Raw genomic sequence first — 15,618 nt, 5'->3', positions numbered from 1 at the left:
GCCTCTGCTCTGTGAAATACAAGAAAGGGCAAGACGGGGGGACAGTAGATACGCGGAGGCAATCGGAGAACTGGAGGGGGATCTCCCTGAGCCTGCCGGGATAGGGTTACTTTGGTGCGTGGAGGTTCAGCCTCAGAGAAAATGGCTGTTTTGTCAGTGTAAACAGCCCGAGCGGTACCTGCATTGCTAAAGAGAGGGAGGGAGAAGCAGAAGAGGAGGAGGAGGAGGGGCGGCAGCCGCTGGAGGAAATGCTGCCTCTTCCAATGAAAATTTCCGCAGCTCACCTTTGAGGACAATCATGTTAAGGCTACATGTTGAGGTACGTAGGCCTGATGCATCTTTAATCTGAGAGAGGACACGTCATGGAGCAAGAGCCGGTCACGTTGACCGGATTAGCTGAGCTCCAGTGCATCTTGACTAAAAATAACAATAACACGTGTGTGCATCGGGTAACCATGCACAGCAGTAGTAACATAACATGGTTCATACTAAGATGTCCAAACCGTATAGCCTCTGTATCGTTGGAGTGCAGTGGTTGTTTTCAAAAACAAGAGCAGCAACGACTAAGTCTGGCCTTTTGTTTTCATAGTTTCTTTGCTTCATCAGCACATGTTCCTCATTAAGACCTAAAAGACAGGATGCACTAAGGAGAGAGGAATTATAGATGACTTACTTCCTGTCACCATATAACACTGCTTTCAAATGGAAGGCGCTTGCAAGATTTCAAACTCCTCATACATGCAATTCCTAAATAATAAATGACTTCACTCTCATGGGATGTGTGTGTATGTGTTTGTGGGAGGTAGGTAAGCCTACATGTACCAATCTTTTTGGATGCTGCGTATATTTATGGAAGCTGTATGTGAGTGTGTGTGTGTGTGTGTGTGTGTGTGTGTGTAGGTGTAAGTTTGATTTTGAAGTTGCCAACACATTTCCTCTCACTTTACGTTACAGTTGGAGTGGTTACTAGAAGGCTATGTTATCAAGTTTGTTATGCCACTTTCCTCCTGTGCCTGTGCCACCACATCCTGCCCCCAAACACCTACCGCAACCCGCCTGGCACCATCAGCCGGGGTTTGAGTGAAATCGAGGGTCGGATGTACTCAAACTGAATTTTAGAATTTAAGTTTTTCCACAAAGCTTGAAATAAAGAATAATGAGCCAAATTGAAATAATGTTTAAACATTGTGGCTGGACCTGAAGGCTCACCTCACCTTTATTTACCCTTCCTCCGTCCACCATTTTTTGTAATCCTCTAACAAATAAGTGTAAAAAGTATGCCATATCATATGCCTTGATATCTTTGCCATCATCTGTGCTTGCCTGTTTGTTCTTGCTCCAACTGTGTGCAATATGTTTGTTTGTCTTTTTCCCCTTCTTGCTCAGGCCTGCTGTAATTATAAATGTAATGTATTTTTTAAATTTTTTTACTGTTATGTATTGTAGGTTGCCTACTGACAACTGGCCGGGGACTACAGCTGGAAATTAGCCAAATAGGCTAAAGCTGCTCCTTCTCAAAGGGGACTGTCCACAAAACTATAAACAAATAAACTAAACTAAACTAAACTAAAGTGTAAAATAAATAATTTTTGATGATATTTCTTAGGTGTTATTCTCCTGATCACATGGCAGAAGCAGCATCCATGCCTCAGCACATCTCAAGCCAGATGGGAAGTCTCCTATGTTGACTATGAGAGGCACTAGAGACTGAGCGTCACAACAGTAGATTTAAAAAAATCATCCTTCAGTTGAATCAGTCACACCTGACCATGGCTGTTACTGCAGCAGAGACCACAACAAGTTTCCTCTCCACGACTGCCACGACCGGTGCAAACCCCTTCCTCTCCACCACCTCCAACCCCAGGGACAATATCACCTCCAGAACAACATTAATGACTGTTACCATAACGGCCAACGAGACCAGCTTCAATGCCACTGCGTTCCCGGAGGCGGTGATGGAGGGCTCGGGAATGGGAATGGTGCTTGTCCCCTTTGGCATCATCACGGTCATTGGCTTAGCCGTGGCAATTGTAAGGAATCCTGTAAATATTGTCTCTAAAATGATGTTTGATTCAGTAGGAATTTATTTCCTTTAAATTGACCGGAAATACTTTGACTTATTGCGTCCTCCCAATGTGTCTTGTCTTAACACGACTTGGACGTAATATGCACTTGTGCTTGATCATTAAGTTATGACAAGTTACTTCAGTCAGTTGTTTTTCTTTCTCACTATATCTGTCTTTCTCTGTCCTAGATGCTGTATATTCGGAAACGGAAGCGGTATGTTTACAAAGTATTTAATTGCTCATACAAAAATCACAGAAAGCTGGACACTGGGGAATCAAATAAAGGAAGTTCTGCAGCTTGAGGTTCTTTTGTGGTCCTGGCTTGTATTAGATTAGATTAGATAAGAATAGATTCAGTTGTATTGTCATTGCACAGACTAAAAGTAGCGACACAACTAAAACATCCAACCAGAAGGGCGAAAAGCAAAGTATAGGCCCAAACATGGGGAACTTGGGGGGCTTTTCTTAAAACAAAGAATTAAACTGAATTGAAATGTTGGTTGCACTGGAGTTAATGTTAAGACTTGGAGACTGCAGGGATCATACAAATTGCACTAAGGGCACTAGGTGGAGATTTAGTAGGGGAGAACAAATATTCAGCCCTTTTTTTCTTTTACCCATGTTTAGTTTTGCATAACACAACCAGGCATCATTTCTGCTCACTTTAATGCTGACTACCCCTCAACTCTCACCATGCAGGCTGGAAAAGCTGAGGCACCAACTCATGCCCATGTACAACTTTGACCCAGCAGAAGAACAGGACGACCTGCTGGAACAGGAACTGCTGGACCACGGCCGGGAAGGCACGCTCATGGGTCCCAATGCAAAGGTATAGTAGTAGGCTGGAAAGGGCACTAAAGGTTGTTCTATGTCCTCACATGAACTGCTGTACCTCTTTGGTAACGTTCTTATCTGGAATGAAAGTGCTCTCATTCAAAGCGGTGAATGGTTTGATGACTACAGAATCCACAAAAAACATATTAAGTATATTGCTCCATATACTTAAACATACTTTTAATAAAAGTTTTTCGCAGCGACTTCTGAAAAAAAATAAAAAGTATTGTGTTATGCTATGATCTTTATATTTTACATGTTGTTATCACAACAAAGTCTCTATTTTTGCCAAATATCAATACATCTGTGCTTTATTTGAGGAAATCTGCACTGTCAGTTTGTTTCCATTATTATCTGTAACTGTCATAATTTGTCTTTATTTTCTTTTATTTCTTTTAAGTTTTGACAATGGCACAATGGTTAAAGGTAAACAATAACATGGTTAAGTATCACCCGTGTGTCTCATGAACCATCTTTCTGAACCTCTCTTTAACCCTCACAATCCTGATTCTTTCACACCATCATTGTTTCAGTATCTTAACAAAAAACAAGCAGGTTAGACAAATTCATTTTAGATGGACTAAAACAAAGTCTTAACCTTTCAACCTTTGTCCATGTTATCTTTCTTCCTTTCCTTTGTGCTCCTTCAACTAAATCAGGGACCATAACAAAGACTCCAGGGAACACATGAGCACACAATAAAAGCCACCTCCAGTGATGGAGACTATGAGATATGTTCAGAAATACTGATAAAGAAAATACATAAATAATTGCAGTCTGATTTGTTTTATAAAGTATTCAAGATATGTTTTGTTCAATCGGCAAAGTTTTATAACATGAACGTAAGCTCACTTTTTAATAATAAATAACCAATTTTAGAATAAAAGTCATTTTAAAAAATCAAACTTGCTACAGACAAAAAACAACTTTTATACATGTGGCCTCTGGTCTTGACAAATTTTCTCTGATTAAAGTAATCTATCACATTCTTAACCCTTAACTATTTAATCAAATTTAATTTTAGAAAGTCTGAGTTTTCTAAAATGAACAAAAACATAATGTAACACTGGGACCACCAGCTGTCTTTGCTGTGTCTTAGCACGTGCAATCTAAATGTCACTAACAGTTTATTCTCCTCCGCAGACTCTCACAACCTCCCATGGGACCACGCAGAGGCCCAGTCGCCTGGTCTTTACAGACGTAGCCAAAGCTCTCAATGCTTAACAGCTCTCTTCCATTAGCTGATGTCATCTTGCCGGGGGTCCGCAGGCCTCATCCACGTACAGACTGTTGCTCAGGAAGGGAAACAAAGGGAAAACTATTTTTTGGGGGAACGACAGGAGCTCTTTTGATCGTTTTCCTCACTACCACAGTGCAGGAAATCAAAGTGGTTTTGAAATGATGGGGAGGAAGTAAAAAAATTATTGTGCATGTATGATAAGGGAGCATACTGGGAAGCATCACCTATGATATTTGCACTGTTATCATGTGGCACACACATGCAGTGTGACACAGTTTTCTTGAATCATGTTGTGTCTTTGATGTTAAACAATTTTTTCGGTAGCTCGTCAGCGAAGTTCTTCCAAGCTTCAATATCTATCTACTTCCGTGTCTGAGACGAGAGAAGAGTAAATTACTGTTATACTGATTTTGTGGTCTTGTTTCTGTGACAAGCTTGAACACCGGATGTTTTCCCATCCTCAAGTGAACTGTCCCCCTCTATTTTGTCTCATCTTTGTCGAGAAATGAAGAATTTTTTCTGTTGGTACACATTAAAACTATTTAAAACAGTTTTTAAACAAGGGTTTTGTCGTACAAATCTATGACAAAAGAGAGTTGATAGATGTGAAATTTTATTGATAAGCGATACAAGAAGCAGAATAACACAAATCACACGGTAAAGAATCATTACAAAATATATATCACAGGTTTTTGAGTTGTATTAATGAAGTGGATGAGGTCACGTCAATAACATAACTACAAAATGGTGTTAAATTTAAGGCATATAAAAGATGATTTCTCAAGTTACACTTCAACTTTTCAATATTTGAAAATGGATCAAGTACTGTATGTAAGATCACAGAACAACATTGTCCCCATATACTCGAGTAAATATCCAAACAGCTTTTGTTAAATAACAAACATTGACCCAGCTGTAGTTAAATTAAGAGGCACCCTTCAGGCTTACTTCCATTCAGTCGGCTGATATGAATGTAGCGAGATGAGATGAGTGGACTACAACAGTATAAGTTTGACGGATATTTCAAGATTTCATGATCCACTTTGCCTGCACACCTGATGGATAAAAAAAAAACTTAGGTTCTACTAACCAAAACCTTTCGGCAGAGATGTCCTCGGCGTATTAGTTTTTTCAGAGGTAGTCCAGAGGGCAAAAAAAATCAGTCAAGGCAGTTGAACAAGAAAAAACATAACTTTCTTTAAATGAATTAAACTCAGGAGGCAGCAAATGTAGTCAACAATGCCGAAATCCATAAAGTTATTGGTATACAACAGATCCATCAGCGTTAAAAAATGTATTATGGGTTGTATTCAAGTTGTGTTATAAACATTTAGTAAGTGATATGTCCACCATGCATGACAACACAGGGGCAGAAACTTAGGAATTTGAAGTATTTGCAATATACAACCAGATTAAGCACAGTAATTCTGACCAACAAGGTCATAGAAACCTTTTTGTGAAAAAAGAATGCAGGCTAGAAACCCTACACTAAATGCTTTAACTACCCAAACATTGTCAATATCTTGCATCTTGTCTTGTTGATCGTGTTTCATATCACTTCATAAAAAGTAAAAAAAAAAATAAGTAGGCTATATACTCAAAGTTTATTTGATCATGCAGATAGTTAGTTTCTCTTTCCAAAACAATGAGACAGCTATCTTTAAACCAGGCTGAATTAAACCAAAGCTATCTGCATGGCTGATCGGTATAGTTTGTTAGCTAATATTAGTAAACTTCAAACAGCTAATGGGCCTTAAAAAGTCAGTTCGCTGACATTATCATGCTTTACTACTTGTGCTGCTGCTTCTAGCCGCAGTGGTCTTTGTTCACAAAAAGTCATCGCCTCGGTTTTAAAAGCGTAACACGAAAGAAAGGAACAAATTGAGTAATTTTTTTTCACTCTCAAAACATGGCCAAGCAAAGACAGGCTTATTGATGCAGTGTTTAGTATTAATTCATCGCCAACTGTTTCTTTGGCAATTTTAGAAACAGCGACGACGCGGTCTTGTTGTTTTCCATAACCGCCATGTAATTCAGCACTGTGTGGTTTATTTGCTGCCCTCTTTCGTTCAAGTCACATGAATTAAGAGTGTCACACATACAATTTACAGTGTAATAATCAGAAAATACATGATGTAGTAAAAACGAGAAAGGAGTAAGCGACCCAAAAAGTATTTCATAGAGAACTACACCCTAAAAAGCAAGTATTTCATCAAGTTGTTGTAAACTATTGGCTGCATTTTAATTCCCAAGAGAAACAGACTAGGTCTCACTTCAGCTTTTATCAGTTGTTTTATAGGAGAAATGACACTGATTTGAAAACCTATTGTAAAATCCTCTGCTGCTGAGCCGTCTGCTTCTGTGTGTTTGTATGTATATAGGCCTGAAAACGCTTTGACTACATGTTGGTTGTGTGTTTGTGTGTGTTTGTGTCATTGCTGCTGAGGGAGTGGAGAGTTACTTTGTTGGAGATGGTCTGTGTTTTGTGTTACTGAGGTAGAATGAGAGATTAAGAAAATGAGGGCAACTGAGGTTAAAATGAGGTCTTTCTTGTCAAGGCATACTGGTAATGTCAAATACAGATCAGAAATGCACAACAAACACAGCACAATAATTATTACTGAGTAGAATGACAACATGTTCCTGAATAATTTTGTACCTGAGGTTTCAATATGGTGTAAAAGCACTGTAATAGTTAAATCCTGAGTGTGGTAAAATTACACGTCAACACTGCTGTTGACTGAAGTATATATGTGAAGGTTTTTTTTTTCTTACCAAAAAGAGGTATCCATTTAAAAACTTTGGATGTTTTATTTTTCTTAGAACAGCTGCTGGTTGGAACAAAAGAAAATACACTGAGGTTATTAACCTGAACACTGTGCTCTTGCCCTCTTGCATACGTTGACCTTCACCTTTCAAGCAATCCAATGCATTTTTATTTCCTTAGCAAAGAACAGAAGAGGTTTCTCCCCCTGCAAAATTGGATATTTCATTTTGAAATCAAACCTTTCATGTGTACTTTCATAATAATGACTTCAGCGCACCATGTTTATATAGTAACATTGTAAAAAAAAAAAAAAAAAGGTCAACGTCTTGCTCCCATTTCACATGATGATTCACGACACTTGATTTAGAAACATGTTTCAGTACAACGGTTTAGTTTGGTTCCTTTTTTCTGTTGCCCCCCTCTCATTTAGAGCCCGCAAGCCCATCCCTTTTCCATACAACCACCACACACATGCACACGCACGTACGAGCTGAGGGGTTCAGCAAAGCAGAAAAAGTTGGACATTTTGGGTAATGTACTTCTAGCTGAGAGTTAGATGAGGAGATTGATACAACACAACAATACAAATATTTTAGCTTAGCTTAGCATAAAAGCTAGAAGCAAAAAGGCTGGCTCTGTCCAAGGGTAAGAACCCCCGCATACTAGCACCTCTAAAACTCGAAGGCACATCAGATTGTGATAAAATTGGGATTTTTAGACTTTTTGGTTTCTTTGTAGATTAAACAAACGAGTGCACGATTGTGCACAATGTGTTGATTTATGAGCTTATGTGATAGGTTGATTTTGTATCCTTTAGACGGAGCCAGGCTAGCTGTTTCACCCTGTTTGAATGTGCTAAGCTAAGCTAAAATAATCAGCTGCTGGCAGTTGCTTAAATTCACTGCACAGAGTGCAATGTCAATCTACTCTAATCTAACTCTCTTTAAGAAAGAGCGTAAAAGCCAAATCAAAAGATGAAATTCTTCAATGTTAAAATAGAGTTTGTTCACCAAACTCATATAGTGAACCAACAAAACCAGGGTACAATGTCAGATCAGGAGAAAAAACCATTGTCTGCCATGATTTTTTTTGTGTGTGTGTTCCTGAATCCCCATCACAGATATGAGTCAGACTGTACCCCCGTTTGTTTGGGGCCAAACCTTGAGGTAGGTAGAGAGGCATCCCATCTACTCCCCTTCCTCCTGAGATGACATGCTCTCACTCTGCGAGGGACCCTCCTTGGCCTCGTCTGAGGGGACCTGGACAGAGCAGCAAAGGACCAAAAGCACAGTCACTTTCTCTTGTTCTTGTCTAATCTTCAGTCTAGTGACTCATTTTGAGCAAGGTAATGAATCAATACTAGGCAGAGCATGCAAATACAAGAATGAGTGTTACAATTTGATTGAGTGTTTGCGTGCGGGAAAGTAGGTCCAGCTGTCAGACCTAGAGTTGGGAGGAAGACGACGGTTATGTCAGGAAACCAAGAAGACAGAGGAAGAGAAGAGTGAGAGCAGGTTTCCCCTCTCTACATTGACTCATTCTTCCCCTTCGCGTGCATGCGTCTGAGAAAGGGAATCTGTCTCAACGGTTTCAGTTCTTGAAGCATCTTTGACTAACTGCTCCGCGGAGAGGATGCGATAAGACAGGCGAGGGGCATCAAGATGACTGCCTGCTTTTGTGACATGTTGCACAACGTTTCCCTTGTTTGAAAAGTTAACAGGGTGGCTGAAAGAACCAGAAGTTTTCTCGGAAACACTTTGGCGTTCATTCACCAAAACTGGATGTCGCAAAAGGAAGTTTGGAGGTGTATCTGGGGAATTCAGCACCGCCATCTGTGCATTTCCAAGAACTCGTCACATCCTTGCAAAGTCAGTTTAGGTAAAGCAAAGAGAACAGGTGCATTGGTTTTATTTACATTTAACATCAAAATGTGCCAAACGCAAGCTTAGCGAATTGAGGGCCAATTTCACAGACATGGTCAAGCCCTCGACTAAATTGTACTCTCAATGGACAATCTCCATACAAAATTCCATTTAGTCCAGGACTTGGCTTAATCCATGTCTGTGAAACTGGCCCATAGAATTGTCTGAGGATCCAAATGTGTATTTCTCACATACATAATGCAAATACTAATAATTATAATTATATATATATATATATATATATTTATATAGATAGAGGGGGAAGGAAAGTATTGCAGACAAAGTCTTTTCTTTGCCGTATAGTTTTGCATTTGTGTTTATGGAGGCGCAGAAGCAAAAACAGTTTAGATTCGTACAAAAGGCACGTTGAAATTTGTCTCTTCGCATATCCCCTGTCAAGTTTTCCTCTTCGGCGGGGGTCAGAGAGTAGACGGTCAGCCAAAGTATAGCGCCCCTGGAGGTTCAGGATTAAGTGCCTTACTCAAGGACACAATGGTAGAGATGTCACATGCTTATGTTTTAATGGTAAGATAAACACGAATATGTTATGTAATATCCAGATAGGATATATAAGATTTTATTAGGACTGTATGTCATCACCCTCAGAAGTGTCTCTGTTTTTTTTCTTTCTCTCTCTCTATAATCACTGTTAATGTAACAAAGGCTATAATGCTAATTCCCTTACAACTTTAGGTGCTGTATCAGTCTTAGCCAGTTGTATTTTATAAGCTGTGTTCACATATCAAAGTATAGATGGGGTACAACTGGAATCATGAAGGCTGCAGCAGCACTATAGCCCAACAGCTCTTTTGAAAGAAGTTTAGGTTTGATGCTGAAGCTCTATGCTTAACACAAGCTTATGAAAACCACAATTACTTAAATTAGATGATCTATGCAAATGAGCACTGCTTTAACAAGCCCCACATCATACATGAAATTGATATTAGTCAAAAGGTAAGCAGATGACACAAAATGAGAGTTCTATTCAACTGAAGCATAGGTTGCATTACTCTAAAGTCACACACTGACAATGTGACTGACAAAGCTTCAGTGTGATGCAATAAATGACTGAAAAAGTAAAAGATGGGACAAATTATTTGACAAATCTGCAGAGTTGTTGGAGTATGAACTTCGCAAGTGCAAGTGCATTGAGGATAAATGGATTTCTGCTTTTTTGATTTTATTCTGCTGCTCAGTTCGTTAGATTATAAGACATACATTTCATCTGCCACCCAACATGGCCCTGAAAACTATTTCATGGAGCTTCACTTATATTAATACAAAAACCTTAAAAAAAACGCTTTTCTTCTCACCTGCTGCTCTTCAGATGCTTCTTGGACTACTTTCTTGGGCTGTGGACAGAGAGGGAAACAGAGTGAATCAAACGTGATGGGATAGCCGCCCTCAAGGACTGTACAGCTCCGACAGACACCCTGAAGGCTTTGGACATACATTTACAGTTAACTCCATGATGTCTCTCTGACTGTCAAACGATTGATCCATACCCATTTCCTTGGTCGCCCACGTTTTCGTTTCTCCTTCGGTTCTACTTTCTGAGAAAGAACAGATGAATGGGTTACAAAGGAGGGTTCAGATTATATCCTGTCACAGTGATCACTATCTAAGATTGAGGGCTTATACATTTTCATTTTAAGAATTTTAGTTTTTGGCAGCAGCTTAAACTTCTGGTTGGCATTGTCATCAACTGCAACACAACTACCAGAAATGTCTTCTTCTCAGCCCAATTGTTCCTGCATAGCGGTATGTTCAATATGCTACTGCATCAGCTTTAACCTGAACATGAAGGAGGGACTCTCCCACGAAAAGAGTAAATAATGATTTCAAACAGTCAAATAATATTTAACCGCACGCATTTGTAATAGGTTTTGCTTTGTGTGAATGGCATGTCTAATTGCAGGCTCATGCATGAAATACCTTGCTCTACTTTGTTGTAACAGGCTCTGTTGCCTCACAATAACTGCCTCTCCAGTGTGATTAAGCTAGAAAATGTGTCTCTAATGTGTCCCTCCCAACCAAACAAAATAAACAAGAGGATAAATGGATTTCTGCTTTTTTGATTTTATGGTTCACATCTACATCTACTACATGCTGGAAAGCTGCCAGCAGGGGCAGCACTACAGCCTTCCAACATACACAACAGGCTTCTGAACGTCTTTATGATCTAGCAAAACTGCAGTGTGTTTCGGTATTTTGTGTGTACCAACAATTCTCTAATATCAATGCAGCAATGTTGCTTGTAGTTTAGAGTCACACAAATATAGTGAGGTTTGAGTTTCTAAATTATTAGTGACCCCCCCCCCATCACAGCACAGTGGCAGAAGCAGCACTCAGACCCTTTACTTAAGTAAGCAATACAACAATGTAAAAGTACTCCACTACAAGTAAAACTCCTGCATTCAAATTAACACAGGTTTCGAAAGTAAATGAATTAGGAAAAGTATCTCCTTTCAGAGTGTTTGATTATAAAATGTATTAAGTTAAAGAATAAATATTATGGAATAATTATTACAGATGCATTTATGTTAATATTACAGCTGGACATAGGGATTTCAGCTACATAATGGCAAAATGTTATTGTTTAAAACAGTAAACTGCAAAATTAACAATGTTTGTCACGTAATTGTAGTAGGGTAAGTGGTTAATTTCCCTCTTTACACATCATGCATTACAAGAATAAACAATGGAGATATTCAGCTTAGGCTCATTTCTATCTTTGAATATTCTCTAACGTTAAGAAGATATTTGCAAAAATCATTTGTTGTAATTGAACATTTTGGGTGTCTGAATAGTTCCGACTGTTGATGTAGATTGTAGGACTAGTGCAAAAACACGGTGCTGCTGCTAGAATTGTTTAATTACAATTTAATATCATAGAAACTACAATCAGTTAAAAACCTTCAGTGCAGTTCTGGGCCCTTTGTCCTTGCTGCCTCTCGGTCGTCCCCTCGGTCGCTTTGGAGGCGATGGCCCAACAGGCTCCTGTAGAGGGAGATCAGATGTGGAGCAGTAACTAACCGAGTAAAATGGAATCCTGATCAGACTAGTATTCCAGTACTATTTTTAACTATGAAAAGCAAAAATAAAACTTAAAAACGTAGTCTTACCTGCTGCTGTTTCCGAGGCCGCCCCCTGCCCCTGCGCTGAGGCTCAGGAGGAGGTGACTGGGCAGTGCTGGGCTGGGGAGACGGCTCTTTGGTCCCACTGTCACTCATGCCTGTGTCTGTCCACCTGCTTCAAAGAGTGTGGGCATCAAAGCCTGGTGGAGCGGCCTCGTGGGCTTCAAGAGGAGAGGAACCTGAGTATCAGGTGCTAAGGATGTGAGAAGAGAAAAGTGACATTAAAAAGATGTGATACTTTGGAAAATCAGTTTAACAATCCTAAAATAATAACTTATGTTATATCACTTCATTTTGTTTCCCTTTTTGCACTACAGTGAATTTCAATCAGCCACTGTATGCTTATCCACATTAAAGTATCATTGAAAAGGATAACTCAGAATCACACAGGAACCTCTTCCAAGAGCAAGCGTGGGAACTGCTTATACATAAGCCTTGGCACCAGGTTAATCGGAAACACAGGCCGGGACTCTGGCAAACGCAGGGAAACATGAGAGTGGTGTCCAGCGACTAAAAGTAGCACAGATATTCACAACTCAATCTCCCATCCAAAATCTGCATCTATACCGCACGCTGCCTACCCATCTGCCCCCTGTCAGGTATTTCTTAATGGGGGTTGTGTATGTCAGAGGTGTGCTGATGCTGCGACAACAACGTCTGCAATACTTGTGCAACTGAGACGATAATTTAGCTGCACAAGCTCGCAAAGAAAATACAAGCAAAGTCTTAATGTAAAGAATCACTACGCCAAACTGTTAAAAGTCTGAGTTTGCAAGCCTTGAGTCAACTTTAGAACTGCAAAGACTAGTTGATAAGTCAAACAGAAAATGTATCTGCATCTATTTTGATAATTGATTAATCATGTAGCCTACATACATTGTGCATACTGTGTCCCAAACCAACATTCCAAAACCAAAATGGGACAAAGAAAGACAGCAACACTTTACACTTCATTATCTGTCATTGTGGAAAAGTTGGCATAAAAAGAAAACATTTGAAAATATTTCCCCCAAACAATCAAAATAGACTATTAATTTTCCAAGTATCGACATGTAAATTAACCGTCTAATTGTTCTAACAATATGTCTTTAAGGATGTTAACTTCTAAAAAAGTCCCAAGGTGGTCGTTTTCCATAAGGTCTAGTCTCTGTCAGGAATGTGCAAAACACTAATTGCCAACACAGCCTATCAAAACTGCCGCACTGAAGCAGGAAGTCAGTAATTTGAGTGAATCGACGTCCTCTTTGAGTCGATTTAAAGCCAAACGAGACGCACGACGTCGTCCTGTCGCTTAGGCTATAAGCTCCGTTCGGAGCAACACAACACAACAAGCGCCCTGCACTCCTTTTGCAGCGGCGGAGCGTCCGCTTGACTCGCCTGTGTTTGGCAGTCAAGTACGGGACTGAATGTACTTTTTTGCATATGGGCGGCAATTGCGACCATAAAACACACATTCCTTTCCAGGTTTTAAAGAAGGTGCGTGAGGCGCTCCTGCAGCGAGCCTGTGGGTACAAACCTCCCCAACTACTACTTGAGGAACGGGCAACACACACAAAACGCCAAAAACAACAGTCGAGGCCATCAGTGTTTTAAAGCGTAAAGTCGGCACTCACCACACACCAACAGCCCCCCCATCACTTGCGCAATCGGTCTTTAATGTGTTGGGCTTTGCAGTGATAACAGGTCCACCGAAGTGGACGAACCGCGTGTCTGCGAGGGCGGCACATTATAATAATTTAAAACAAAAACTTCATCCGAATAGGACAAAGGCGAGGCACACAGGTGCAGAAGCTCTCCTTTCCTATCGGCCTGGACATATGCATGCATTCAGGCTATAGGCTCCATGTTCAGGATGAGTGATCCCGTTCATGCAGGCAGCGCCGAAGCGAGCGCAGAGCGAGTTTAACTTACCCTGAGTCGGTCTGCAGTTTCACCTGGAAGTTCACACACTCGGCTCACTTCGTGCCCCTGCACAACTAAAAGACTCAATGCTAGCAATATAGTCATATATCGGCCGTCTCATTGGTTGGAATGAAAAGGGTAAACTCTCTCTCTCTCTCCTCCCCCTCTAATCGGAAATGTGTGTGATGCCCCCAAACGTCCAGTCACGAATACCCCAGTTGCAGTATAATTGGGGGTTGTAGCTGAGCAGTATGCATTGCATACTTTCTCTATTAAAGCATGTTTCAAGAAAGAATGAGAGTAGGAGGGTTGGAACAGAGGACCCCGCCCCGAAAGGCTGACCGGACCACCCACTCCAGAAAGCGAGCGAGCGAGAGAAAGAGAGGGGGGGCTGCAGACTGGAGGGTAGAATCTGGTTCCGGGGTTTCCAAAGTGGGGTCCGGGGGGGGGGGGGGGTTGGGGGGGGGGGGGTGGAGTTCCCCACAGAAGAAAAGGGGGAAAAAGTTTTTTTTAGCTTTCTTCAGAAGAAATCATGGTGAGATCAGAGTGTCTAGACTGCAGAGGTTTCACTCTCTCTCTCCCTGCTGTTGAATCCCCACCTACAGCATAGGAGATACAAGGCTGTCAGTCATAGCAAAGAAGATACACATTAAATGGGGCCTTTTATGAATAAAGTGTGCAGGCCAGCCGTCCCATGTGCATTTGTTTGGAAAGTTTGGTTTGGTAAAATAACTGTCTTGGCAACAGGACACATTTCACTTTTAATTTTCCCTCATGTAGAACATGTAAAAAGCTTATATCAAATGTCATCTCTATTATTTATTCTTCATGTCAAAAGTTAATTCATTAAAGAATTGTTAATTCAAGTTTTTATTTTCAAATATGAATTATTCAATCAAAATATAAAAGTAACATCTTCCTAAAATAGAAACATCATTTTGGAATGAAAAGTTTCTGTTGCATATTGCTGTGTAAGTTTAGTTGAATATGCTGCCTCCATTGGGCTGCATTATGTAAATTTTTTCTCTCGGGTCTTCAGGATTTTCAACATGCAACTTTTTAAAATTTGCACAGACTGATAAATGCAGATGGAAATGTTTGAACCACGCTGGATACACATTCCTGGGACGGCTAATGCCGGCACACTCAAGGAGTCATGTCAGGTGAGCATGCTGGCATGAGACCAACACATAAAGCTTTAAATTAGAGAGTTCAGTTGCATTATGTTATTCACACAAACCTGAATATTACATATTTGAAAAAAAAGAATCAAATGTTGAACTCAACGATACAAAAAGTGTAACTACCTCATCCAGCCCACACAGACATATTTACCATAATGTGCAAGAAAGAAAAAAACAAAGAAACTATTTGCATATTGGTGTGGCAGCATTTATTATAAAGTTTAGTCGGCTTTTCCCTAAAGCTTTTGGCAACAGTTGCTGAGAACTGGTAGTCATATATGGATTGGATTAGTCATCCACTATGAATATTACTAAATGAAAGGGAACATGACATTGAAATCATAACTGTCAACCAAACACCATCAGTAGCTACAGGGCACACCATTTCTACAGGGAAAACAACAATTCCAACAGAAAAACATAAAGATTGAAATAAGACATAATGAGAATGGTAGAGGGCTTGCATGAGAGACAGTGTGTGTGTGTGTGTGTGTGTGTGTGTGTGTGTGTGTGTGTGTGTGTGTGTGTGTGTGAGTGTGAGTGTGTGTGTGTGTGTGTGTGTGTGT

General features: G+C 40.2%; 2 protein-coding genes across 3 annotated transcripts; one reads left to right on the top strand and one right to left on the bottom strand.

The window, feature by feature from the left end:
• Nucleotides 1-103: 103 nt before the first annotated feature.
• Nucleotides 104-4,659, top strand: cUnh3orf18 (chromosome Un C3orf18 homolog). Its single transcript, XM_080026004.1, has 5 exons — nt 104-319; nt 1,607-2,030; nt 2,255-2,280; nt 2,766-2,895; nt 4,044-4,659. The coding sequence occupies exons 2-5, from the start codon at nt 1,770-1,772 to the stop codon at nt 4,122-4,124; spliced, it is 498 nt and encodes a 165-aa protein (XP_079882130.1). The 5' UTR covers nt 104-319; nt 1,607-1,769; the 3' UTR covers nt 4,125-4,659.
• Nucleotides 4,660-7,212: 2,553 nt separating this feature from the next.
• On the bottom strand, nt 7,213-14,018 carry LOC307249679 (uncharacterized protein). Of its 2 annotated transcripts, none has more exons than XM_080026522.1 (6): nt 13,878-14,018; nt 11,955-12,159; nt 11,746-11,829; nt 10,335-10,382; nt 10,143-10,181; nt 7,213-8,166 (listed from the first exon to the last, which is right to left on the bottom strand). In XM_080026522.1, the coding sequence occupies exons 2-6, from the start codon at nt 12,060-12,062 to the stop codon at nt 8,095-8,097; spliced, it is 351 nt and encodes a 116-aa protein (XP_079882648.1). In that variant the 5' UTR covers nt 12,063-12,159; nt 13,878-14,018; the 3' UTR covers nt 7,213-8,094. The 2 variants fall into 2 exon arrangements, with proteins under 2 accessions (XP_079882648.1, XP_079882649.1); XM_080026523.1 differs by lacking the exon at nt 13,878-14,018 and adding an exon at nt 13,580-13,681.
• Between the last annotated feature and the right edge of the window lie 1,600 nt (nt 14,019-15,618).

This window comes from Ammodytes marinus (assembly GCF_949987685.1).
Source record: "Ammodytes marinus genome assembly, chromosome: 4".
In the NCBI taxonomy this organism is placed as follows: Eukaryota; Metazoa; Chordata; class Actinopteri; order Uranoscopiformes; family Ammodytidae; genus Ammodytes; species Ammodytes marinus.
This window is presented reverse-complemented; position numbering and strand designations above follow the sequence as displayed.

Excerpts from the sequence above, each read along its gene's own strand:
- cUnh3orf18 (XM_080026004.1), top strand. The coding sequence starts at position 1,770 with ATGGCTGTTACTGCAGCAGAGACCACAACAAGTTTCCTCTCCACGACT. Across the intron at positions 2,031-2,254 it reads TTGGCTTAGCCGTGGCAATT|ATGCTGTATATTCGGAAACG; the intron begins GTAAGGAATCCT and ends TCTCTGTCCTAG. Across the intron at positions 2,281-2,765 it reads TATATTCGGAAACGGAAGCG|GCTGGAAAAGCTGAGGCACC; the intron begins GTATGTTTACAA and ends CTCACCATGCAG.
- LOC307249679 (XM_080026522.1), bottom strand. The coding sequence starts at position 12,062 with ATGAGTGACAGTGGGACCAAAGAGCCGTCTCCCCAGCCCAGCACTGCC. Across the intron at positions 10,182-10,334 it reads GTGGGCGACCAAGGAAATGG|CCCAAGAAAGTAGTCCAAGA; the intron begins GTATGGATCAAT and ends CTCTGTCCACAG. Across the intron at positions 8,167-10,142 it reads AAGCATCTGAAGAGCAGCAG|GTCCCCTCAGACGAGGCCAA; the intron begins GTGAGAAGAAAA and ends TGCTCTGTCCAG.